We start from the raw sequence: 27,319 nt of genomic DNA on the forward strand, positions 1-27,319 counted from the left end.
GCATTTGGTTATGTCTTCTGAGGTTTTTTGTTCAGAAATGGAAATTACTGTTTGGCTAGGCATCTTTAGGTATCTAGATCTTGTGTTCTCTTCCCTCTTCATAAAAGGCTAGCCTGGCTCTACTTACCGAAAGGTACATAAACCCCCAAATCTGTGCCTCTCTGCTTTCTATAGGATAGTTTCTACCTTCAGTTAACTTATTATGTTGATATTTTCTTCTTCTTTTTTATTTTTTTTAATGTTTATTTATTTTTGAGAGAGAGACAGACAGAGCGCAAGCAGGGGAGAGGCAGAGAGAGAGAGGGAGATACAGAATCCGAAACAGGCTCCAGGCTCTGAGCTGTCAGCACAGAGCCCGGCGCGGGGCTCGAACACAAACCTCGAAATCATGATCTGAGCCGAAGTCGGACATTCGCCTGAGCTGAGCCACCCAGGCGCCTCTGTTGATATTTTCTTAAAGCACTGTTCTCTTGGAAGAGACCAAGAAGAATCCTAAGTATGAGGTATAACTCAGGAAATCTGAGTTCAAATACAAGAAGGGTAACCCCCAGCCTGATGGGGGCCAAGGTTCAGACTCTATAGATATGGAAAGGGAGAGACCAGAATTCAAAGACAAACCAGCCAAGATAATTCAGCTTTCTTTAGGATTATGCCTATGGTTGGCACTGCTCCTTAATACTTATCATGTATTACTTAATCATTATTTAATACAGTATCATACATTTAGTACTCATGGAACAAATATAAACCAACATTACATTTTCCATGTTTATTCCACTCTCTTTCTGGCGTAAGAGACTTTCTGTACCCCCATCATGACTTTTAGTGACTGATTCACAAATCACTTAAAAATGAAACAGCTTTTTTTCTAATGAATATATTAAGAGAATTAAGTTTTCATTTCATTTTAAGTAGTAGTTTTGTTTTTTTAAACCTGGAAGAAAGCAGTATTTCCTTTTTCTTGTTTTTCCTTTCTTTTTTTTTAATTTAAGATTTTATTTTTAAGTAATGTCTACACCCAGCGTAGGGCACAAACCCACAACCTGGAGACCGAGTCGCATGCTGTACCGACTGAGCCAGCCAGGCACTCCAGAAAGCAGTTTTTTAAAATACACAGTTTAGGGGTACCTGAGTGGCTCAGTCAGTTCAGCGTTCCATTCTTGATTTTGACTCAGGTCATGATCTCATGGTTCATTAAACTGAGCCTGCATCAGGCTCTGTGCTGACAGGGCCAGCTTGCTTCGGATTCTGTCTCTCCCTCTCTGTCTCTGCCCCTCCCTGCTTATGCGCTCTCTCTCTCTCTCTCTCTCTCTCTCTCTCTCTCTCTCTCTCTCTCAAAATAAATAGTTTAAAAAAGATAAGATAAAAGGTTTGTTTTCAGTATGAATGCAGTGTGTATGCTTTCTACATACTGGGGCAGGCAGAGGGGGAGAGGGATTTGGCTAGATAGGAGGAAAGCTAGAATGCATCATAGATTTGTGAAGAGAAGGGATCTGGATACCATAGGAATCAATTGGGGTATGGATCAGAAAGAAGATAGACAGATAGTTCAAATGTAGAATCCTAAAGGCCTAAAAAGATCATGGAGAAAAGATCACGGAATCCTAAAAGATCATGGAGTTTCACCACTCACTTGGTAATAAAGATACACGTACTCCTCTACCTTGAAATCCTCTCTAAATAACCCTGCCAAGAAGTTGTCCAGCTAGTCCTTGACCATCCAGTTTGGGGGATTAACTACTCTTCAGAAAATGTGTTTCCGTATAATACATCACTCTATCAGTTTGTTAAAGTGAGGTGAAATCCCTTTCTCTCAACTTCTCTTAATGGAGCTAGTTCTACCTTGGCTACTGTCACCACTGCCTTTGTGCAAATTAGAAGTGGGATCCCTACTATAAGGAAAAGGTCCTCTAGAGTTGTCCCTTTTATATGAACTAGAAAAAGTTCACCCCTTTCCCAGCTGGACTCAACCCCCACCAAGGCACATGGCTTATCAAGTGAAATGTGAGCCCCTCCCTTCCTCCCCTCTCCTCTCCTCAGCTGGACACCCGTATGTAGTAAGCAGTCCGATACAGTCTGTATGTGGCAGTTCTGCCTAGGGTCATACAGAGAAAAAACAAATCCTCAGCCACAAGACCATTATATGAAAACTGCTCTTCCATCCTTCTAAATCTTCTGAAGGCCAGACATCAACAATTCCTCTTACTGTTCTCATGTAATACCATTTTAGATCCAAACATCTTCTTTGAACAAACTGGTTTGACTACCTTCTGTTTAATGTCTGGTACCCAAAGTTGACTACGAGATACCCAGTTGTGGGAGAACCAGTATAATCTGCAGTTGGACTATCAAATACATTGTGCCATAATCTGTACTTTATTAATAAAACCTAAACTACGATTACCTATTTCGGTTGCCAGAGTATACTCTTGTATTGTTGAAGCTGTAGTCTTCTAAAACCTTTGTATCGTTCTCTTCCTCTCTTTATATGCGCGTGTGTGTGTGTGTGTGTGTGTGTGTGCGCGCGCGCGCTTGAAAGAGGGGGGGGAGGGAGATTATTTTTTTTCCAATGTATGAAATTTATTGTCAGATTGGTTTCCATACAACACCCAGTGCTCATCCCAAAAGGTGCCCTCCTCAGTACCCATCATCCACCCTCCCCTCCCTCCCACCCCCCATCAACCCTCAGCTTGTTCTCAGTTTTTAAGAGTCTCTTATGCTTTGGCTCTTGAGGGAGGGAGATTATTAAGCTCTGTTTTCTTATCCTATACTTGTTTTGGGATTTTAAAGTTATCCCTATTAAATTTTAAGATTTGTCCCACAACTAACCTATTGAGATCTTTTTATATCAAAATTTAATATCATCCACAGATTTGTAATCATGCTTTTTATGTATTTAACGAGGCTACTAGCAAAATGTTGAACAAAACCATATAACTATGTCATGAGCTACAGTACATTAGTGGTTCTCAGAACCTGATCCCCAGGTGAGGACCTGAGAACTTGTTAGAAATGTGAATTCTTGGGTCCCACCTGCTGAATTGGGAACTCTGGGCACCAGACCCAGCAGTTTCTCCTTAAATAGGACTCTTAGGTGATTTTGATGCACAGTAAAATTTGAGTACCACATTATATGGACCTGCCCTTCATATTGACTTGTTTCCATTATTCAGAATTTTATGAGTATCTTAAGAGGTTTTTTTCAGCCAGTTACTAATTCCCTAATTGAACCTAACTCATGGTTTTGCTCAAAGTAATGAGCAGGTTTGTCAGATACCTTGCATATAGGGATAATAACGACCTTTGGATTTTTCTTCTCAATCAATCTACCCTTTAAAAGAAGAAAATGATACTACTACGATTCTTCATAAATCCATATAGACTCATAGTAATTACTTTCTCTTCAAGATGCTCAGAAATTGTTACTTAAAAGACAGTGACTGGTTCTTGAGATTAACATAAAATCTTACTACTCTGTGTTATACTAGCAAGAGATCCAGAGTCCAAGGAATTCAGGTAGTAGGGATCAGGAATTAGAGACCATGAACCACCAGAGATCCTGGGCAACCTGAGGCTTACATCAAAGAATTTAAGCAATAGGAGGTGAGCATGAAATATAAGCATCAAAATGGTCTTTATTCTGAATTAGAGTTTCCTTTAATTGGATTTGATCAGAAAACAGAGTGTTTATTTTTCCATCATCATTACTTTGTGAAAACATTATATTTCCTAGGCCTCAGAGTGTTAGTCTGCTGGTAGAAACCACTGGACATCTCACTGAAGCTAAGGAAGTAGGAGGATGGAAATAATTTAGTTTCTGTCATCATTCAACCATGTGCTTTTAGTTTTTGTTTGTTTTGTTTTATTTTTCTGGTGGTGAAAGACTTCTCAGTGATCTTTGTGCTCACTTACTGTTTTAAACAATTTTTTCTAGTATTCCTTGTGACACACATATTTGTGAATTAAACTGGCTTGCACTAAAATTTCAATCTGTTTCTGAATTTTTTCCCATGTAAAGTCAACTGATTTATAAGAAGATTCATTTTTTTAAATGTTTAGTGAGAACCTATTACCCGTTATGTACTGGGAAATCCAGGACGAATGAAGCTTCAAAGATCTCAGTCTGGTTGGTTGGGAGGAGACAGACACGTAAATAACTACAATAGGACATGACAGTTTTTTTTTTAACGTTTATTTATTTTTGAGACCGAGAGAGACAGAGCATGAACAGGGGTGGGGCAGAGAGAGAGGGAGACACAGAATCTGAAACAGGCTCCAGGCTCTGAGCTGTCAGCACAGAGCCCGACGCGGGGCTCGAACTCACGGACCGTGAGATCATGACCTGAACTGAAGTCGGATGCTTAACCGACTGAGCCACCCAGGCGCCTCAACAGTTATTTTTTAATAACAATTCTTCACAGAAATATACATTATAGTAGAGAGGGAGCAATTCTTCACTCCATGGGGTTGAGAAGATTGACCGTGATAGAAGTGAAATTTGAACTGGGTTTTAAAGGATGAGTAAGATTTCATCAAAAGCAGGGAAGGGCATTCTGAGCAGAGGGAATGGCATAGACAAAAACACTGTGGTGAGAGAACACTTAGGGACTCTTCAAACAGTCTTGTGTGACTAGACTACAAGATGCATGATGAAAGCGTTAGAAGATATGGCTGAAAAAAGTTAGACTCCTGAATGCTTGGACTTTATTTAATAAGCAGTGGAGAGTTATAGAAGCTTTTTAATCAGGACTATGATATGATAAAATCTATCATAGAAAGTTAACTCTATGTCATGTGGAAATTGAACTGAAATGAGATAATGCAAGTAGGAAAACCTGGTAAAAGACTATAGAACTTTGTTGCATGACGGATAAAAAGAGCTTGACTTTGGGCAGTGGGGATGAAGAGAAAAGGGTAGACTCCAGACCTTTAGGAGGAGGAAATACATAAAATTGTTGAGTGGGTAAAGGTATAATTTGATATGATTAAGATGGTTAGAATCACACAGTGGAAGAGACCTAGAGAATGCATGTCATGATTTGGATACTGAGGACAGGTGTGAAAAGGGAGAGAAAGAGGAGAGAAAGAGAGGGAGAGGAGGAGAGGCAGAGAGAGAAGAGGAGAGATTTAACATCCAGGATAGATCGTTAGATTCAACATAGAATTTTTAGTTGTAGGCACCTTGCAGAATGCTATGTTCACACCATTATTTGTTGATAAATAAACAAATTAACAAATCAAGAAGTCTCTATAATTTACATTTGTCTCTTAAAGTTCTGCCTTTGTTGTCAAAAAGTTAAGGCCAACTGATAGGCTATACGTTAACTCAAGACCATTTAAGTTGTTGATACAGACGTAACTAATCATTTATAAAAGTTCTTAACATATTTTATGAGTGTGTTTAACCCTTTAACTCTTATCTGTTCTGAGCTAAAGAGTTAAAGTTTCTTTAATATATTCTTATGGATGGGGCATCTGGGTAGCTCAGTTGGTTGTGTCTGACACTTGATTTCGGCTCAGGTCATTGATCCCACAGTTGATGAGTTCAAGCCCCACATAGGGCTCTGCACTGACCATGTGGAGCCTGCTTGGGATTCTCTGTTCCCCCTCTCTCTCTACCCTTCTTTCTCTCTCTCATTCTCTCTCTCTCCCTCTCCCACTCTCTCCCTTTCCCATCTCCCTCCCTCTCTTTCTCTCCCTCCCTCCCTCCCTTTCAAAAATAAACATTAAAAAAAAGAAAATCTCTATGAAAACAATATATATTCTTATGGGGTTATTTTTACTACCCTTTTGGATTGTTTTCTTTTTTAACCCATACTAGGCAAAACTTGATAAAATGCCTGTTGGGTACCTGGGTGACTCCGTCGCTTAAGTGTCCGACTTCGGCTCAGGTCATGATCTCACGGTTCGTGGGTTCGAGCCGTGTCCAGCTCTGTGCTGACAGCTCAGAGCCTGGAGCCTGCTTCAGATTCTGTGTCTCCCTTTCTCTCTACCCTTCCCCTGCTCGTGCTCTGTCTCTCTCTCACACAAATAAACAAACATTGAAAAAAATTTTTTTTAAAGTCTGGGTTCAGGAATGCAGAATTATATGAACTTGTGTAGAACTTTTTTTTTTTAAGATTTTACTTTTTAAGTAATCTCTACACCCAACATGGGGTTTGAACCTATAACCCAAGATCAAGAGACACATGTTCCACTAGTGAACCAGCCAGGTGCCCCCTTACATAGAATTTTTAAAAAAATTCTTTCAAATCAGCCTTAAGATGGTCTGAATATATATCAGAAAGTTGAGACCATGGTTCCAGTCCTGGCTCTTTTTGGGCAAGTGACTTTGAACAAACCGACAATCAAGAGGCCTCATTTTTTCCTGTAAAATATAAGATTTGAAATTGATAATTTCCAAGATATATCCTAGTTTAAGATTGAGATGCAGAAAAATTTAAGGCAAAGCAATGTGGAGCTTTGGAGTAATACACTAATTAATTCCTTATCTACTGTGTGTTTGGTATTTAGGCAACACAACGATAAACAAAATAGAAAAGATTGTTACTGTCTTGGGATTTAACCCCAGGGGAGGCAATCATTAAATAATTGCACCTGGTAAATATGATTGTAAATTGTTAAATTTTTTGAAAGTATTTGGTACTGTGAGAAAGTATAAGAAGTAGACCTAATTTAGAGAAAAATTTATATAGATTAAGAATATGAGGTAGGGTCTATGCATGAATGAAGTGGATACTTTTGATTAACTTGACTATAATCCACAATGCTACTATAACTACCTGGCTGGAGAAGTCAGGAAGGCGTCCATTTGGAATTGCAAATGTAGCTGCCTCTGAAAGCTGCATAGAACCTTTGATCCTATAATAGACTTTGTATAACTTCAAGAGAAATTGCTTCTTGGTTGGAAGAGGATTTTCCACGCTTGGTATGAAGCAGATGTTCTAAATCTTATGTGTGCTTTTGTTTTGTACTTATTAAACACCTGTTATATATTGGGCCCCGACATAGGTTCCTTACAAATGCAAATGCATAGAGGAAAAGATCAAAATGTCCTCTTAAGTTTTTATAAAGGTATCTCTGAAATCTTTTACTTCACTAACAAAATACAGAGTATTTCCAGAGCATCAGGCAATCAGAAAGAGTTGAAGTACCCCCCAAATAGATCTAGAATGTCCTTTTTCATACATTCTATATAAATATCCAAATGAGGTTATCCATTCCTAAGAGTTTAACATCTTAAATCCATAGGTATTAGAAAAGCTCCAGATTGAAGAGTACTAGCCTCTGCTTCAATGGTGAGTTGTTGAGGAATAGATGAATCTCTAGGCGTAAAGGCCTTGGTCTTTTTCAATTTGGATAAAGGCTTAGCCCACTTAAAAAAAAAAGCTGAAGGCTCTTTATGGATTGTGTGTGTCTTTGTGCACGCACACACAGCTTTGACCTCAAGGCCTCTTAATGCTAGTCTTGTAAAGAGATCTATACCTCCAAATGAAAGGATTCAGGGAAAATCGTGTGGATATATCCATAGAACAGTATTTTCGTATCTCTCTCTTTTTTTTAAGTTTATTTATTTATTTTGAGAGACAGAGTGAGAGTGTGCAGAGGAGGGGCATAGAGAGAGGGAAAGAGAGAATCCCAAGCAGCTGTCAGTGTAGAGCCCAGTGCAGGGTTCTAACTCATGAACCCCTGAGATCATTACTTGAGCAAAAATCAAGAGTCATACGCTTAACTGACTGAGTCACGCAGACGCCCCAGTGCCTCTTTTTAGTTTAGTTTTGTTGTTGTTGTTGCTGTTGGTTTTGTTTGTTTTTGTCTGTTTTTGTTTTTGTTTTTGTTTGAGAGAGAACATGAACAAAGGAGGAGCAGAGAGCAGGGAACAGAGGATCCAAAGCAGGCTCTGCTCTGACAGCAGCAAGCCTGATGTGGGGCTTGTACTCACAAACTGTGAGATCACGACCTGAGCCAAAGTTGCTCAACAGACTGAGCCACCCAGACGCCAGCCCAGTGTCTCTTTCTGGATGCTATTTTGGCTCTGTGAATTGGTCCTGGTTTTAATAGACATAAGGTATCAGATAAGACTACTTTGCCCATATTTAATTCCAGGAGCGATGATTAGATACTACTTTATATAAAAGTGAGGTGATGAATGTAGAGGGGCATTTGGTCCTAGAGGCTTATATCCCACTGCTGCCAACCACATGTAACAATATAAGTCTAAGACTCAAGAATTCTAATAAGACCCTCGACTCCCAAGCATGAGTTCTTCATGATCAGAAAAACCACTAGATGGTGCTCTTAGTCATTCCTTCTAATGACACAACTGGTGCACTTCAAATACTTTCTTTGCCTAGCCAAAATTTGAGTTCTACCTAGCTACTTTAAATCTTCAGCTCTAGCAAGAAACAGAATTATAAGGAATCTCTTCAATATGCAGACTATTTTCAGTCATTTTATTTAGTTACAAAATTATTCCATTTTATATGCCCCTGCTTTGCCATCTACAGGCAGTCTTCAGACTAGCCTCACCTCCTCACCCTCTCTTTCAATCATTTGTCAATTCTTTTGGTCTTTTTGCTCTTATGACTCTTTCTTTCCCTTCCCCCCCCACCCCCTGACAATTCTACATGTCCTGTGTAGATGTTGTCCAAATAATGCACATTCCCTACCCCACAGTAAAAATAGCTGTCTGCCTAGGACAAGATTGTTTAAGGACTTATTTCTTCTGTATTTAATTTCAGGGAAGGTTTTATACTTTCATGCCAGGATATATACTTACAGTCTGACATCCTAGCAGTCTTTGTACTCCCATACTAAACCCTGCACGTCTTTATCTAGATCCTGAAGGCAAATTGCTTTGTTATATATACAAATAGCTTGTGTTTTTATCTACAAATATTCCTTAGTATCTTAAAACTTAAGAGATGGATAATTTGGAAGACATTTTTTGGTCATTATAATCACAGTTTACATAGCATGTATTATATTTTGCTTTCAGTTTTCTTCTAAATTAATTCAGACTTGTCCTCTTCCTGGTTAGGTTGATATAGCAGAGGTTTACTCTGTTATTTTAAATGACCTTCCCAGTAAGATCAGACATCTCCCTTTCTAGTCTTTCTTTTAGGGTATTTTAAAACGTTGGATCATTTATTATTATGAAGTTCCATATTCTAGCATAAAATAAGAGGAAATGAGTATATCATGAAGTTATTTTGCTTTCAAAAAATAAATGGTCAATTTGGACATTTAAGAGAAAAAAAAACCCAGGGGTGCCTGTGTGGCTTAGTAGTTAGGTGTCTGACTCTTGATTTCAGCTCAGGTTATGATCTCCCAGTTTATGGGATTGAGCTCTGTGTAGGGCTCTGTGCTGATAAGGCAGAGCCTGGTTAGGATTCTCTCTCCCTCTCTCTTTGCCCCTCCCATCTCTGTGCTGTTCCACATGTGCGCGCGCGCGCTCTCTCTCTCTCAAAATAGATAAATGTTTAAAAAAAGAGGGGAAAACCCCCCAAAGTTTTATACTAGCTTTATTTAAGGAAAAAAAAAAAGATTAGGGCTCCTGGGTGGCCTAGTCAGTTAAGTGTCCAACTTTGGCTCAGGTCATTATCTCATGGTTCATGAATTAGAGCCTCTCGTCGGGCTCTCTGCTGTCAGCACAGAGTCCATTTAGGATCCTCTGTCTTCCTCTCTACCCCTTCCCCCCTCTCAAAAATAAATAGTAAACATAAAAAAAATACTTTAGGGGTGCCTCGCTGGCTCAGTCAGTGGAGCATGAGAGTCTTGGTCTTGGGGATGTAAGTTCAAGCCCCACCCACGTTGGGTGAAGGTATTACTTAAAAACAAAATCTTTTGGGGCACCTGGGTGGCTCAGTCAGTTAAGCCTCAGACTCTTGATCTCAGCCCAGGTCATAGTCTCACGGTTGTAGAAGTGAGCCCCATGTCAGGATTCATGCTGACCGTGGAGCCTGCTTGAGATTCTCTCACTCTTCTGCCTTTTTCTGACCCCCCTAAAAAAACAAAAACAAAAAACAAAACTTCAGAAAGCCCAGAAACTTTTTTTTTCCTGGAAACTATTTTTAAATTTTATTGGAAGACCAGGATCAATGCGTGTTTGTTTATTTGTTGGTTTTTAATTCATTTTGAAAGAGAGAAAGATAGCACAAGCAGAGGAGGGGCAGAGACAAAGGGAGAGAAAGAGAATCCCAAGCAGGCTCCCTGCTGTCAGCACAGAGCCTGATGCAAGGCTTGAACTCATGAACCATGAGCTCGTGACCTGAAGTAAAATTGAGTCTGATGCTTAACCGGACTGAACCATCCAGGCACCCCCAATTCGTGTTTTTTAAAAATACCCCTCATGGCATGGCTAAGTGACACAGACACAGATATCATAATAGGAAAGTAGGATTATTAAATAGAAATAGTGAAAAGATGACTGGAGGGAAAACCTAGAAACCCCAAAATATGACAAATCATATACAAAATGAGGATCTGGATGAGCCAAGAAGGAATCCGAAGATAATACTTAAAGGGATTCCAAAAATTAATATTCAATGCTTTAAAACTTCAGAGGTTGAAATCTATCTCTAAAATTATTGGGACCATTGGGGCACCTGGGTGGCTCAGTTGGTTAAGTGTCCAACTTCAGGTCATAAATTCGCCTTTGTGAGTTCAAGCCCCATGTCGGGCTCTGTGCTGACAGCTCAGAGCCTGGAGCCTGCTTCGGATTCTGTGTTTCCCTCCCTCTCTGCTCTTCCCTCGCTCACGTTCTGTCTCTGTCTCTCTCAAAAATAAATAAACATTTTTTAAAATTAAAAAAAATAAAATTATTAGGACCAATAGGCAATATTAATAGAAATGAATTTTTTTTTTTTTTTTTTTTTCTGCAAAAGGGTGATTTTATTAAAGCACAGGGACAGGACCCATGGGCAGGAAGAGCTGCACTGCAAGTGTCGGGGGATGACCAAACAGCTCATGAATTATTTTTATTTTCATTCATTCATTCAACACATTTACTGGATATTTCTGATACACCAGACATGGATTATATAAAAGTAAAAGAAATGATCTCTGTGTCTCACAAGTTTCTTGTTTAGTGGAAGAACTCAACAATTTAGTTTTAATTAGTAAAAACAATACCCCTAATGTTTTTGAGCCATCCTCAATTATTTTGAAATAAATGTAGTATATAAACACAGAATGTTTTAGCTCTGCAGTCCATTAGCCATATGTGGCTATTAAACTTAAATTAACTAAAAATTCAGTTAAGTGCAGATACATAACATTTCCATTATTGAATAACATTCTATTGGACAGCGCCATTCATGAGCTAAACAACAAGCTACATAATATATCAATTACCAAGACTGGATAGCATCCCTTTAGAATGTATTTGTTCATTTGTTCAGTTTTCCTTCATTCATTTAAGAAACTTCTATTGACTACTCATTACATGTCAGGCATCGTGCTAGGTGATAGGGATGTGGAAATGAAAATATATTCTCTACCCTAAGGAGTTCCTGGTCAGGTGGGAAGACCCAAACAGATAAACAATTATAAGATAGCAAAATAGGTGGTATAGAGAGGCTAACCCAGCCTGTGGGGTAATGAAGATGATTGAATGGAAGGATAAGTAAGAGTTATCTGATGGAAAAGAAGAGGAGAAAGGCAAACAATTAAAAGATAGCAAAACGGGTGGTGTGGTTAGCCTGTGCACAGGAAGTTGCAGTGAGAACAAGGAGAGACTCACCCAGCTTGTAGGATAATGGAAGTTTTTCACTGAAGGTGATGATTGAATGGAAGGATAAGTAAGAGTTATCTGATGGAAAAGAAGGGGAGAAGGGCTGCTCCAGGCAGAAGGATAACAGAAACTATGGAAAGGGACTGTGGCATATGCAAGGAAGTGCAGGTAGTTTGGTATAGAAAGAGTTTAAGGTGCTCCTAGGGAAGTGGTAAGAGATGAGGCTAAAGAGGTAGGCACAGGCCAGATTATAAAGGACCTTTTTTGTCTTGCTTTATTGTGAAGGTGATGGGGAACGATTGAAAAAATGTTAAACTATGAAGTGGCACCAATCACATTTATATCTTCCATAAATCACACAGGGAGTAGTGGATGGAAGAGTGGCACAGAAGAAGCAGAGAGATCAGAAAGGAGTGTGTATTAACATCCAAGCAAGAAGATAGCTTGGACTAAGGTAGAGTCAGATTCAGACTCAAGATGTTTCAGAAGGTAGAGACAACAGGACTGAGTGAATTTGAGTTTTAAAGAAGAAAAAAATATGAAGCCATTGAACAAATTGAATAGCATATAATTACAAATGGTCCTCGGTACCAGATGACTATCAGATTGCTAAATTGTCTTCTATCCCTAGAAAACATTTGAAAAGAAGCCTGAGAGCTATAAATTAGTAAGTGGCACTTCCATATTAGTTAGGTTCTTGTGAGAGATAGGATAAAAGATAGAGGCTATTTAATCAGATTCTGGATCAATGGATTGAATGCTAGGAGATCTGAATTAGCTATGTGATCCTGGGAATGTCACGACATGTTTAATTTTTTAATCTATGAAATAAAGTACTGAGTGGCTTTTAAAAGCCTTCAGAAGACTAGTAAGTATTTCAAAGGGAGTTTCTCTTCTAGCTGCAAGATTTTATGATCCATCATCTGCATGTCCTATTTACTAAAATAAGTTATTGTGATGATCAAAGTAGGTGGTGTGTGAGAAAGTGCTTTGTAAACTGTGAGGTGCTATTTAAATGTATGGTACTATTATAATTTTGACACTAAGCTCTTTGGTTTGATGCCAAGTAATGGGGCTTAAACTACAGTGCCTTAAATAGGAACTTCTGAAAGAGAAGAAAATGACAGATTATTTTCAGTCCAGAAAAATTCTGGTAGATTAAGATATTAATCTTAATCTGGGAGAGAAATCTGGGAGAATTAGATAATAATTGAAATTGAGATTATTTTTATGCCTGATATATAAAGTAAGTCTCCTTGTGTTAAAGGAAGTATTTATTTTCTGTGTATGGGTATGTGTACGTGGAAATGGTAGAAGCTGAGCTAACATTTACAGCCTTGGTGGGAAACCATTAGGGATTCATAGTGAACTGTTACTTGGAAACAGTAGCCTGAGATTGTGGTCAAAACAGCCAACAATATACTGGGTGGTCTTAAGAAAACTACTTTTTACTTTTTAAATTCAAAAGTACTTTTGGGGCACCTGGGTGGCTCAGTCAATTAAGTGTCTGACTCTTGATTTTGGCTCAGGTCATGGTCTCACAGTTCTTCAGGTCAAGCCCCACGCTGTCCGTGCAGAGCCTGCTTAGAATTCTCTCTTCTCTCTCTCTCTCTGCCTCTCTCCTGACTCACACACTCTCTCTCAAAATAAACATTAAAAAAATACTTTTACTTTTAATAGGTTATTATAATTTTGCTTATTATTTTTCAATTAAGACCTGACGGTACTAGAGAAAGACAACTCAATTACTGGGGACATGGTTGGGGGTGATGGGGTTGCTACAGTATGAAAGTATGCTACTCTTCGCTGTACGAAAAGGCAATAATGTGAATGAATTACACTAAATATTGAGAAGTGTGGCTGGATTTGCTCAGTAAATCGTAGTTTTCTGGAAATAGGGGGCCTGAGAAAAGTGAGTCACCTATCTATCTAATGAGTCACCTATCTAATGGCCGTAACTACATATGTAGTTAAGTACATAGCAGAGAACCAAGAAGTAAAGGGAAAAAATGATACACCTCTGAATAGCAAAAAGGTTACTCTTACTAGAAAAGTACATATACTCAAAGGCATATATAAAACCTATTTACCTTACTTGTGGGAGAGGCCCCTGCTCAGGCTGTATTTGCTCTTTAGACACAATTCTAGTAGTTGATTAGCTGACTGGCCAGTTTAAGACTATAAAAGGTAGCATATTAATAAGATGAGTGAGAGAGCAGGGAGTAAGAATTGATGTTAAAACTGCAAGAGAGAAGGCAGAAGAATTATAAAGGCTAGATACAAGTACTCAAACAGCACAGCATTCTGAGCTATTTAAATAAATAAATAAATAAATAAATAAATAAATAAATAAATAAATAAATAAAGGACCTTAATACTGCGGCAGCCCTGGGAATGTATTGTACTGTACAGAATAAAAAATGTTCTTAACAGTAATCCAGAGAATTAAGAAACGTTTGAATAATATTTAGAATACTCAAAAAAAAGTTTAAAACCAAAGGAAGTATTATGTTACAGTTTAAAATTCCATCAAAAAATACTTAAGATTAAAAAGTTTTAATGCTTACAGGAACCCTCTTGCACTGTTGGTGGGAATGCAAATTGGTGCAGCCACTCTGGAAAGCAGTGGGGAGGTTCCTCAGAAAATTAAAAATAGACCTACCCTATGACCCAGCAATAGCACTGCTAGGAATTTACCCAAGGGATACAGGAGTACTGATGCATAGGGGCACTTGTACCCCAATGTTTATAGCACACTCTCAACAATAGCCAAATTATGGAGAGAGCCTAAATGTCCATCAACTGATGAATGGATAAAGAAATTGTGGTTTATATACACAATGGAGTACTACAGGGCAATGAGAAAGAACGAAATATGGCCCTTTGTAGCAACGTGGATGGAACTAGAGAGTGTGATGCTAAGTGAAATAAGCCATACAGAGAAAGACAGATACCATATGTTTTCACTCTTATGTGGATCCTGAGAAACTTAACAGAAACCCATGGAGGAGGGGAAGGAAAAAAAAAAAAGAGGTTAGAGTGGGAGAGAGCCAAAGCATAAGAGACTCTTAAAAACTGAGAACAAACTGAGGGTTGATGGGGGGTGGGAGGGAGGGGAGGGTCAGTGATGGGTATTGAGGAGGGCACCTTTTGGGATGAGCACTGGGTGTTGTATGGAAACCAATTTGACAATAAATTTCATATATTGGAAAAAAAATAAAAAATAAAAAGTTTTAATACTTAAAGCAAAATTAACACTATCTTTAAACAAGAGCAGCAACAAAAACTTATTTTGACATTTTCATTCCCTAAAAGTGCCAGATAAATTAAGCTATGCTAAGCTTTCATGTATTTAAATTCAAATACATGATTCTGAGCCTTTCTAAACTATATTTCACATATAATGCACTGAACTTAGAATTATTTTTGTTATTCCAAGAACTATATATATAGGTTGAAAACTTAAATGGCTTCTAAAATACTGACTTACATAAATTCATAAATGAAAAATCTGTAATGTTTTTTAGGAAAACTCAGATATTAATGAGGAGAGAGAATGCTTGCTGGCATTCTTTTATCAGAGAAGCTTTCATGTAAAGTGAGAAGGTCTTTTTTGTGAGATAAAAGTCTTTTGTCTTCAAAATAACTAATACTGGAATTGTCTTCAATGTAACTAAACAAGCTATATTACTAGTATTAAAAATTTTCAAGTAAAAAAATTGTTGAAAAAAATTTTTGAAGTATTTTTAAGTTTTACAGTATTTTTTAGTTTTTAAAGAGATGAGATTCCTTCTATGGAAAAAAATTATTAGACATGAACAGACATTCCTGCATCATCATCATTTTGCTACTTAGAACACTTTACCTGTTGTCTGCATATAAAGCTGACTTTTTATGTGTCTGCCCATTATTGCTTTTAGCTAGAGGTAGGATTTTTATAAGCATGTTCTGTAACAAAGGAGAATTTTTGAAATATGTTGACAGCCATGGAATTGGTATAGTTTCAAAATGCTTCTATAATCATTCACCTAAGGCTAAATAGAGTCAGAAAAATTTTCTTGATTGAAGTATATTACTACTCTTGAACTTTTTCTGGGATAACCCTTCTAAATTTATTGTAATTAAGGATTACAGTGATTAAATGGTAGATTAGAAGTTTAAAATTATTAAAATATTTGTGGTAATGGGTGTGGAGAGCATTCTTAGTAGTGGAAATTGAAGGCCATAAATAGTCTTCATTTGAAATGATTATGTGTAAATATTATAATACATTTGTAATGAGTAGAAATTAATTTAGTGGCTAAATCCTTGTATATTTCACAATCTTGTTTTTATTCTTTTTTTTGAAATAGTGTTTGCCAGCTCTGAGCCCGTGCCAGGATTCCAGGGGGATACCCTGCAGCTAGCATTCATTGACCTCAGACAAGTAAGATGTAATAATGTAGTTCTCACTTATTGCCATCAACTGTTGTCTTTTTTTTTTCTAATGCTACAGGAATGCTTGCTCTTTTGCCTTGAAACAACCTTTCTTTGAAAAATTGCTTCTTTGATAACTATGAGTTTGGCCCTTCTCTCTGAACTTCTATTTCTATTTGGTGTCTCAACCTCATGGAACATTCTCATTGGTGAATATCTAACTTGGTCATTACCTTCTAAGCACATGACTAAATAACTTTATACTTTGGTGTAATGACACTTGAAATTTGAGTTCTTTTTTTTTTAATGTTTATATATTTATTTTGAGAGAGGGAAAGTACATGTGTGTGAAGCAGGGAAGATGTAGAGGGAGGGGGAGAAACAGAATCCCAAGCAGGCTCCACACTCAGCATGATCTTGATCACAGCCTGAGCTGCTGTCAAGAGTCAGATGCTCAACTGACTGAGCCACCCAGGCACCCCTGAAGTTTGAGTTATTTCTTAATGATTTCATGGTCCTATATGAAAATTGGTGATATAATTTGTGTCAGGACCCAAGTCAAATGTAAATTATTACAATGTAGAAAGGAGCCCCTTGCTTAATATTTTGCCAGTGATAAAGAATGCTTTTTTTAAATGTTTGTTTATTTTGAGAAAGAGAGAGCACGCACACGTGCGCATGCACAAACAGAGAGAGAGGGAAAGAGAATCCCAAGCAGGCTCCAAACTGTCAGTGCAGAACCAGACGTGGGGCTCGATCTCCTGAACCCATGAGATCATGACCTGAGCTGAAATCAAGAGTCAGATGCTTAACTGACTGAACCACCCAGGTGCCCCAAGAATGTTTTTTTTCAGTAAATTATCTGTATGCCTCCAGAAAAAAGGATAAAACTACTTTTAAAAAGGTAATTATACATTAACATAATTCTTTTCTGGTCATGTAACTCTGCGTAAGAAATATGATAATTTTTCAAAGTTTATTTAGAGAGAGAAAGAGAGAGCAGGAGTGGGGCAGAGAGGGAGGGAGAGAGAATCCCAAGCAGGCTGTGCACCATCAGCATGGAGCCCAATGTGGGGCTCAAACTCCCAAACTATGAGATTGTGACCTGAACCGAAATCAAGAGTCAGATGCTTAAACCACCGAGCCACCCAGGTGCCCCAATATAATATCTCCTAATCATTTTTAATCTCTTCTAATCATTTTACTACTCTTTGACATTTCTACACTTGTCATTTTATTTAGTTCCTATTACCCTTTATCCATCTCTCCCATATTTTTTCTTATTATTTCTTTCTTCCTCTTTCCCCCCTCCTCCTTTTTTTTTTTCTTAATCTTAAGCTTAAGGAGTTTAATAGAGCTGAGAGGCACAGGAGTATGGAGGGGGGGGGTGGATCCAAGGTAGAGGGCTCAGGGATACAAAATTGACAACAGGAGTGACTGCTGCCCTTGACAAGAAGAACCAAATGGAGATGGAATTAAAACAAAGCCACTGTGGAGGTACCTAGCTGGCTTAGCTGGTAGAGCATGTGGTTATTGATCCAGGGGTTGTGAGTTCAAGCTCCACACTGGGTGTAGCGATTACTTAAAAATAAAATCTTAAAAAACAACAACACCACTGTGGTTATTAGTTTATTAATGTTCCAAGCCCCTTTGGGGATGGAGATGACTGAAGATGGGGCCCCACCATTGATACAAATAGACTCTACCAACAGTGATGTTTAGAGCAGGACCAATTTGAGCAGTTAAGGAATTGTGATTTCAGTAAATGTTTAAGAATAGAGGTGTTTTTGCTTTAATTCCAAACCAGTGTTCTATAAACATGTATTACTATGTACTGATTATTTGGAGAGAGGTGATGTGGTTGAAATAGACACAAAAATAATATAAGAGAGAGTTTAGTTCTTGTGGAGCTTAAAACTCTTTTAGAGAAACAAAACACCCACAAACTGCTTAGGAATACTTACAGGACAGTGAGTCATGTGGATATAAATGGTGTATCTTCAAGATAGGTTTTGAAGGAAACTGAAAAAATTATTCCTGTCTCCCAATTTTATCTGTAAAGCACTGAACATATATGTTAATATTTATTTCTGTCTGCAGTCAATGCTCATGTGTTATGCCACACCAGGAACAATGTTATGGATGACCTAGATCTGTAAATGATTAGCCTTACTAAGTTGGAGAAGATAGTAGAAAATGAAGAAGGTAGACTCTGAACTTTTATTCTAGTTTACTAGAAGGTATTCTTTCTGTTGAAGGTAGGTCTATTTCTTTTAGGAATTCTCTCTGTCGCAGTCTTACAAGATGATCTAATACAAAAAATGGAATCTTTTAGCAAGCTGGAAATAGGCTTGGTTGTATGTTCATTTCTCAGTTAGGTTACAGCCATGTACTGGGGTTAAGTTTCCCTGTTACAAGGACATGAATATGTTCTCCAAGCTAACGAGTATGTAATTTGAGGATATCTCCCATTATATACGAATAATCTGTTCCCAGAAAATTTGAAATTTATTATGTGATACTTTCTCAGTTTTGTATGAATTTGTATGGTGTTAACTAGTTGGTAATCTCATTGAAGAGTTGTGAATAGGACCACATAGGTTTTGAAGCTGTGGGTAAAAATTCTGTTCTTTGATTTGTTCAGATAGGTGGTTGGCTCAGTGCGGATTAAAACTCTGATCCCAGGTACTTTCTTCCTTCAAAGACACCAAAGAAGGCCTTTTTACAACCCTATGTAAAGCATTCCCTCATGGAATTATTATTAAGGCATACTTAGAAATATTAATAAAAATCTCAAGTCTTTTGGGTTGAATTTACTTTTCATGTAGGTGCACTTACAGACATTAAGTCCTGGTTGACTCTTCCTCATTAGTGTAACTTTTTAAGAAACTTTTAAGTGAATAAAAAAAATATATCGGAAATATTTAGAATTCTGAAATCTATTATGACACATGTAAAGCTGTTAAAGATTTATATAGAAATAACTCTTTAATATAAAACACAGTTTTGGTGTGCCTGGGTGGCTCCGTCAGTTAAGCGTCCGACTCGATTTCAGCTCAGGTCATGATCTCACGGTTCGTGAGTTCTGCACTCTGCGCTGACAGTGCGGAGCCTGCTTGGGATTCCCTCTCTCCCTTTCTCTCTGCCCCTCCACTTGTTCTCTCTCTCTCTCTCAATAAATAAATATTTAAAAAAAAACACTAAAAAACCACAGTTTTAAAGTATGATATTTAGAGGCACCTGGGTGGCTCTGTCAGGTAAGCATCTGACTCTTGATTTCAGCTCAGGTCATGATCCCCTGGCTTGTGGGATCGAGCCTCACTTCTGACTCTGCGCTGGCAGCGTGGAGCCTGCTTGGGGTTCTCTCCCTCTCTGCCCCTTCCCCCCCCTCAAAATAAATAAATAAACTTTAAAAAAGTATGATACTTAGTATGCAGTGGAAGTTACTAGTGGATAAATTTTAATGAGCTCATTTTTAATGTATTATCCTAGTTTTTAAAAGGAGGCTAAAATAATTTTCCGTGATTATTAATGTTAAAAATTAATCATGCTTTATTTTTGTACTTTTGTATCCTCAAACAAGATGCTATTAATTTTTGTCTTTAGCTGCCGGACCACTGAGACATACTTGAATTTTGCGGTATTAGAAGCTTGGATTTAATAACTTGACAAAGATAGTTATTTTTCATATACATTTGTTTTTCAAATTAATCTGTAAACAGTTAAGTGGTGAAATGCCAAGTATAGGAATTGACTAAAAATAAAATTAGTCTTTGATGTTTAATATGAGGTGATAGAAGTTTTTGTATCCGATGTCAGTGTTATTTAAATAAAGATGTCTTAAAGTTTCAATAATGTTTTAATGTTTCTGACTTCATAAAGACATTTCATGGAATATTATTTTAATACCTTTTATATGAAGTACTATATTACCAAACATAAAGAGGGTGCTAACACTTTTATTTACATTTCAGTTGGGTTTCTGCACCTTTCCTTCTTTTTTTCTAGTCTGTGATCCATTTCTGTCTTAATAGGGTGGCTGACAGTTCTTTTCAAGTATACTTAGAAAGGCAAAAGAGCCCTTTTCATAGTACTTATAAGGGGTCATGCTTCTGTTTTTTAGTTTGAATTTGATACTGCTTCATGAATTGCTGGGTATGAAAGATTAGGAAGTAGGTCCAGTGGTCAAATTTTACCTGCCCACCCGGACTTTGCCCTGAGGTCAAACTCCTGATATTTGCTGTTCTGAATAGAGGAGTTGATGACAAGTATGAGCTGATACAAGAGGAAAGTTAGAACCATATCAAAGCTGAAGGCAGGAGAATTGGGACTCAATGAGAGACTGTAGCTAAAAGATGGATCATCAGAATTGCCCTCTTTTAAAGAAAAGGAAATAGCTGACCTGTGAGTGAAAAGACTTTATCATCCTGCCAATCACATGCTTGCTAATGGAAGCCAGTTATCTCAACAACATCTTAAGGTCTTCTACCCCATAGACGATGCAGAGGACTAGTGGTACTGGGACTGCATTATATGAAGGTACTGTCTCAGTCAATTTTAGGTGTGCTGTTTTAATGTAATATGTATGTGTAAACTTTTTTTGTAAGTAAATCCTATCATCCTCCTACCCCCAGTTCTGAAATTAATTCACTGAACGAAGAACTTTGGAAACTTACACGTGTCTATTTTCTATAAAGACCGTCTATTTTGTTAAATAATCTTTCAAATGGATTTCAAATGAATTGTAAAATTTTTTGACAATGTATGAAAGCCTTAAAGAATTCCAGCTTTTTTTATTATAATACTCTCTATATGGTATATAGAATTCAGTGATCATTTTTTATAACTAATTTTTTTAAGTAATCCAACATGTGACTTGAACTCACAACCCCAAGATCAAGAGTTGTGTACTTCTCCAACTGAGCCAGCCAGGTACCCCTATAACTCATTCTTAATACACAGAAATATTTCACTAAATATCATTAGAAAAGGAAGTGTCCCATGTAAGTGAATTTTTCAGGTAACTAAAGATTAGTTTTTAATCACCCAAACTTTTAAAATGTAGCCGATTTTGTGGGAAACTTCAAAATCTAAATCTCATCTTTATAGCTTCTTACTGAACATAACTCTCACAGTAGACTGAGCATCCATGGCTTACTAATCCTAATACTAAAGCCTCTTTACCTGATCCTGTTTCACTTTGTGATAAATTAGACTGTAAGATATCATTGCTGCATTCAACAAATGTCTTGATAAACTTTTAGACAATATGAAGAAGTTTAGGTAGGTTGGATGATAATGCAATTAGGTGGATTTGAAGCTAATAAAACGATCTCTTGGGGCACCTGGCTGGCTCAGTCAGTAGAGCATGTGACTTGTGATCTCAGGGTTATGAGTTCAAGCCCCACATTGGGGATAGGGCCTACTTAAAAAAAATAATAAATAAATAAAAATAAAACGGTCTTTTGCCTAAAGAAGTTGGCTTTGGATCATTACTACCCTTGAGCAGTATTTATTTCTCAAAGTGTCTTTCCAGGGAACACTGATTTCTCAAGATGAGAAAAAATTTCTTTAAAGGCATTTCTAGGTCAGCTAAGTTTCGGAAACATTTTATACTCTAATTCCCTCTCAAACACTTACCATGTGCGTTAGAATTGTAAGGACTGAGAAATTCTGTGGTAACCCGGCATTTCCCAAACTCATCACAGAACGTCTCCCTTACTCAGTTTTGGTTGTATTACATGAAACATACTTTGGGAAATGCTTCTTTAAGCACGCTCTAGATGTCTATCTTTGACGGTTTGGAATCAATATATTTTTAAAATAATAACCCAGATAATAAATACATAGAAGAAATATGAATTATATGTATAGATGACACAAAGCTCCGAGTTACCTAAGATGATAGAAGACAGAATCAAAGTGTTCTTAGTAGGCTTGAGTGATAAGTGAAAGCGAACAAAGTTAAATTTAGCAAGGAAAATATTAAATACTGTTTTTTACTTTTTTTTTTTTTAGAGTAATCTCTACACCCTGCATGGGGCTCAAATTCATGATTCTGGGATCAAGAGTCGCTTGCTCTTCTGGGGCTCCTGGGTGGCTCAGTCGGTTAAGTGTCCGACTCTTGATTTGGACTCAGGTCATGATTTCATGGCTGGTGAGTTCAAGCCCTGTGTTGGGCTCTGCACTGATAGCGCAGAGCCTGCTTGGGATTCTCTCTCTTTCTTTCTCTCTGCCCCTCTCCCACTCGTGCTCACTTGCTCTCTCTCTCTCAAAATAAATAAATATTAAAAAAAAACATTTACATGCTCTATTGACTGAGCCAACCAGGTGCCCCCTGTATTTAATATTTTTAAATTAAATTTTTAAAAATACAAGATGTAGAAAATCTGACTTATAATATGAAAAAGGTCTGGTAGTTTTAGTTAATCTCAAATGAACCAACAGCGTGCTAGGAATTCTTAGACTGCATTAGTTAAGTGTCATATTTGGGTTAGACTACTGTGCTTTGGGGCTGTTAAGACGGTGCCTTGAGTTTTGCATAGTAATTTAGACACACATTGCAGAGATATAGAGAAAATTCCAGCTCTAGTGAGGGACCAGATACCTTGTCATAGGAAGAGCCTTTTAAAAATCTGGGAATATGTAGTCTAAAGCCTTAAAGGAAAAATCAAATATGTATTTCCTGTTAGCCTGGGTATGAGTCAGGAATTACCATTGTTTTCTTCCTGTTACAGTTCTGTGCCATAAGTGACCTTATAATATTCCTTTCCCCATCTAGGATTATATCTGGTCTTCAAGTATTTGATTTTAGGCAAACTAGGGGAAAAAGGAGTAATCATTCCTCTGAAGAATCTGAATTACACAAAATATATTTGCATCTCATAACACTTTTCAAATAGATGCTTTATTGAAGTATAACATACATTCAGGCAATTCTTGAGTGTACTGTTGCTGATTTTCACAAATTGAAATAATCTCAGTAACATCCAGATCAAGAAAGAAAACTTGAGCAGTAAGTGCCTCAAGAGACCCTTCCCCTTACTGTTCTTCTTTCAGCCATTACCGTTCTCCCTCTCAAAGAGTAACCCCCTCATGACCTCTGACACCACAGATCAATTCAGCCTGATTTTGAACTTTGTACACATGAAATCATGTATTAATTTTTTAGAAGGTTCTGCCTTCTTTTGCTCAATATGTTCGTGAAATTTATCCATGTCGTTACATGTAGTTGTGGTTCCTTCATTCCCTTTGCTGTGCAGTCTGTCATCATACAAAACATACCATAATTTATACATTCTACTATTGATAGATTGCAGTTTTATTGTTACAAATTGTACTAACATGAACATTTGTTTGCATGTTTTTGGGTAAACATACAGGCAAATTTCTATTAAGGTGTTTACCTGGGAGTGGAATTGCTATGTCAGGGGATATGCATATGATCGTTACAATAGATACTGTGAAGCAGTTTTCCTAAACAAGAGTACTAATTTATACTTCAGCCAGCAGTGTAGAAGAATTCTTACTGCTCTACATCCTTGTCGTCATTTGGTATTATCTGCCTCTTCCTTTATAGCCATTCCAGTGGGTATACAGTAGTTTTACATTGTGGTTTTAATCTGCATTTTTAAAATTTGACTTATAAAATTGAATCCCTTTTCACATATTATTGTTCATTTGGGTTTTTTAAGTTTATTTTCATTTATTTTGAGAGAGAGAGCAAGTAAGGGAGGGACAGAGACAGGGGGAGACAGAATTACAGGCAGGCTCTGTGCCACCAGCGCAGAGCCTGATGCGGGGCTCGAACTCACAAACCATGAGATCATGACCTGAGCTGAAATCAAGAGTCACCCAGGCACCCCTATTACTGTTCATCTGAATATCCTCTTTTGTAAATAACCTGTGCAGGGATTTTTTTTTTGGCCTTTTTTTTTTCTATTGGATTGTCCATTTCTTACTTATTTGTAGAAGTTCTTTGTCTATTCTGAATATGAGTCCTCTGTCAAATATATGTATTGCAAATGTCTTCTCCTGCTCTGTGATTGGTCTGTTTACTCTTATTGGTGCCTTTTGATGAAAAGATGTTCATACTTTTAATGAAGTCCATTTTCCCCTTTATGGTTAGTGCTTATTAATGTCCTGTTTAGGAAGTCTTGCCTGTCCCTGAAATTATAAAGATATGTTTCTATTTTTTCTTCCAAAAGTTTTATTGTTTTACCATTCACATTTAGGTTTATAGTCCATCTGGAATTGATTTTTGAGCATGGTATGGAGTGGAGGCTCAAGGTTCATTTTGTTCCATATGGCTATCCAATTGACCCAGCACCAATTTTTGAAAAGAACTGAATCTCCTAGCATTTTAATGTAAAGTAATTGTAAAATACAAGACTGTGAGATATAAATGATATGTGCTTCTAATGTACAAGTAAAATGGTTTCTATTGCCTTCTAGTTAACTATATGCTTATATTTCATGGTTCATGCCATTCCTCATGAGCAAATTAGTTGTAGGTTTGAGGTTTTTTAATACCAGCCTAACTATAGTCTTACCACATCAAAGGTATTTTTTAAAACAAAACAATTCTAGAGTAAGTATTCATAACAGTGCAGGCAGTGTAAAAGAAAAAGCTGAATTATAAGCCCACAAGGACAAGAATCATGCCTTTTTTGTTCACTGCTGCACATCCATTGCCTAAACGCTATTCTTGGCACATAGTGAACAATCAGTACATGTTGAATAAGTGAATGCACATTTTTTAGTTATACTCAAAAGCATTTTGGGGGGTACAGAAACACCTTTATTAGGAATTGAGATATTCTATGTAAGTTGATATTCTATATAAACATATACTTGAAAAGCAGTAAATTTTATTTTTCTATTTCAGTTGTTTTTTGAGGAGAGTATTTGTAAAAATACATGATACATTTCTGTGCTTTGTCAAGTAAAACTGTAACAGACATTTCTTGATTTATCTCAGTCATCATTATGGATACTCAAATAGTAATATAAGTTATTTCTAAGAAATGTTGTCATCACTCCAAAACCAATTGCTTATTCTTTTATGGATAAAGAAATATTTTGGCCAGGAGAATTATAGGAATTTAGACAAAGGTAATATACACCTTAATTAAGTGATCAGCCATGGCTGAATATAAAGCAGAATTAAATAAAGGAGCATTTATTAAACTAGTATTGTTTGGAACAATGAGTCAAGAAGAAAATAGATTAAGGTCAAATAAATTTCGGAAATCCGACATATTTTGTCCCTCTCTGTGAATTCATGATTTCATTAGCACATTAAAGGCTTTGAGAAGTCTTAGAGTAAAGGTGTTTCCCCTTTTACCCCCAAACTTGTTTGAGTACTGAATACTTTTCACAAATGAAAATCTCTTACTATCTTGCAAAGCAGTGTTCTACAGCACACAGTTTAACACTGAATTATGTGGACCACCATTGCATTCCTTTATAGATTCCTAGAACTGTCTGTCTCATTAAGAGAGCTGTGATAGCAAATAGATGAGTCTTTCAATAGATAGATGAAATTTAAATATTAAAATGCAAATGATACAAAAATGATGAAAAATAGATTTTCAAGAGTAATTTGCTGTACTTCCCTTTAAAACAAAACAAAACAAAACAAAACAAAACAAAAAAACATTTGGAGGATTTTATGAAGGGTGATAATTACCAGAGGATTAACGCTGCTTAGCTGCAGTAAACCAGTCAGTCAGTCATACAGAATAACTTGTTTTTAAGAAGCATGAAACGGTAACACAAGATTGCTCCTGAAGAATGAAAAGATTTAAGTGGGAAATTAAAATACCAGCTCATGTGGAGTTCAAATCCTAACAGTTGTCGGATTCCTTAGTGAATCATCAGGGCTATTGTTACTGAGCCACAGTATGCACGCAGGAAAATAAAGGATATATTTGCTACTTTTCTTCCTTTTAATACACTGTATGCGAGATGGGAACATTTTGAAGGAGAGATTATTTGATAAAATGATCAAGGTAAGTTCTATATTTTCTGTTTGTTGTAAAGAGCGTCCCTTAGTGTTGAAAAGGAAATATAATTGAAGTGACTTTTTTTCAGATTAATTGAACCTTTCCTTAAGACAGAAAATCTAATACTTGCCAAAATAAGCACCTTAAAGCCAAAACTGCCACCAAAAAAAAAAAAACAACCCAAGAAAAATGAGTATTACTATTTAGTGGTACTAAAAATATGATAAACAAAGTTCTAAGTCCTTTAGAACTTGTAGAAATTTCTTGCCCAGATGATTTACTTTACACACTAACTTAGCTGTAAGCACCCACAGCTACAAAGCAAGAAGGGGTCAGAGACAAAAGCTACTTTGTTCAGTCGAACTTTTTAACTTGACCCCCAAGTCCTCCCTCACAGGCAAAGGAGGAGTTTTACACCTAAATATATTCTTACCTTCTGTTGCTTCTTTGATCCGACATAATTTAAAGAATACATTTTCAAAAGTCACTTTGTGACCCTAAGCATGCATCTTTTTATTAAAGGTACCCACATGGGGCGCCTGGGTGGCGCAGTCGGTTAAGCATCTGACTTCAGCCAGGTCACGATCTCGAGGTCCGGGAGTTCGAGCCCTGCGTCAGGCTCTGGGCTGATGGCTCAGAGCCTGGAGCCTGTTTCCGATTCTGTGTCTCCCTCTGTCTCTGCCCCTCCCCCGTTCATGCTCTGTCTCTCTCTGTCCCAAAAATAAATAAACGTTGAAAAAAAAATTTAAAAAATAAATAAATAAAGGTACCCACAGAAGTTTCTCTTCCTTCAGAAGAGTTCGTGGACCATTCTGAATATTAAATCAATTCTTTTTAGTTGAGTTTTCTTTTTTTAGGTAGGCCCCACACCCATCGTGGGGCTTAAACTCACTGCCCCAAGATCAGGAGTTGGATGCTGAGCCAGTCAGGCGCCTCAGTTTAGGTGGGTTTTTTTGGTTTTTGTTTTTTTTTTTTAACTTTATCAGTTCCTGGAACTTGACTTTTTCTATTCATATCCTGATCCAGTATGATCTCATTTAGTTGGAACAACAGTGTAGTCTCTGCCGTTTTAAAGAGGCAACCATAAACTTCTCCCTTTACAAATCTGTTTTCTTACTGTATATGTCATCAACACATAGGCCGTTTTCTTCCCTGATGAATT

At 37.2% G+C, this 27,319-nt stretch overlaps 1 protein-coding gene across 7 annotated transcripts in view; it reads left to right on the forward strand.

Annotated features, from left to right (window-relative positions):
- Nucleotides 1-27,319, forward strand: part of EXOC6 (exocyst complex component 6) — a 277,514-nt gene that overhangs the window by 222,940 nt on the left and 27,255 nt on the right. For all 7 annotated transcript variants that reach the window (XM_047824816.1, XM_047824814.1, XM_047824819.1 and 4 more), the window contains one exon: nt 16,087-16,160. In XM_047824816.1, coding sequence (XP_047680772.1) covers nt 16,087-16,160 — 74 coding nt within the window. The remainder of the gene's footprint in view (nt 1-16,086; nt 16,161-27,319) is intronic.

Source organism: Prionailurus viverrinus, chromosome D2, assembly GCF_022837055.1.
Source record: "Prionailurus viverrinus isolate Anna chromosome D2, UM_Priviv_1.0, whole genome shotgun sequence".
NCBI classification, from domain to species: Eukaryota; Metazoa; Chordata; class Mammalia; order Carnivora; family Felidae; genus Prionailurus; species Prionailurus viverrinus.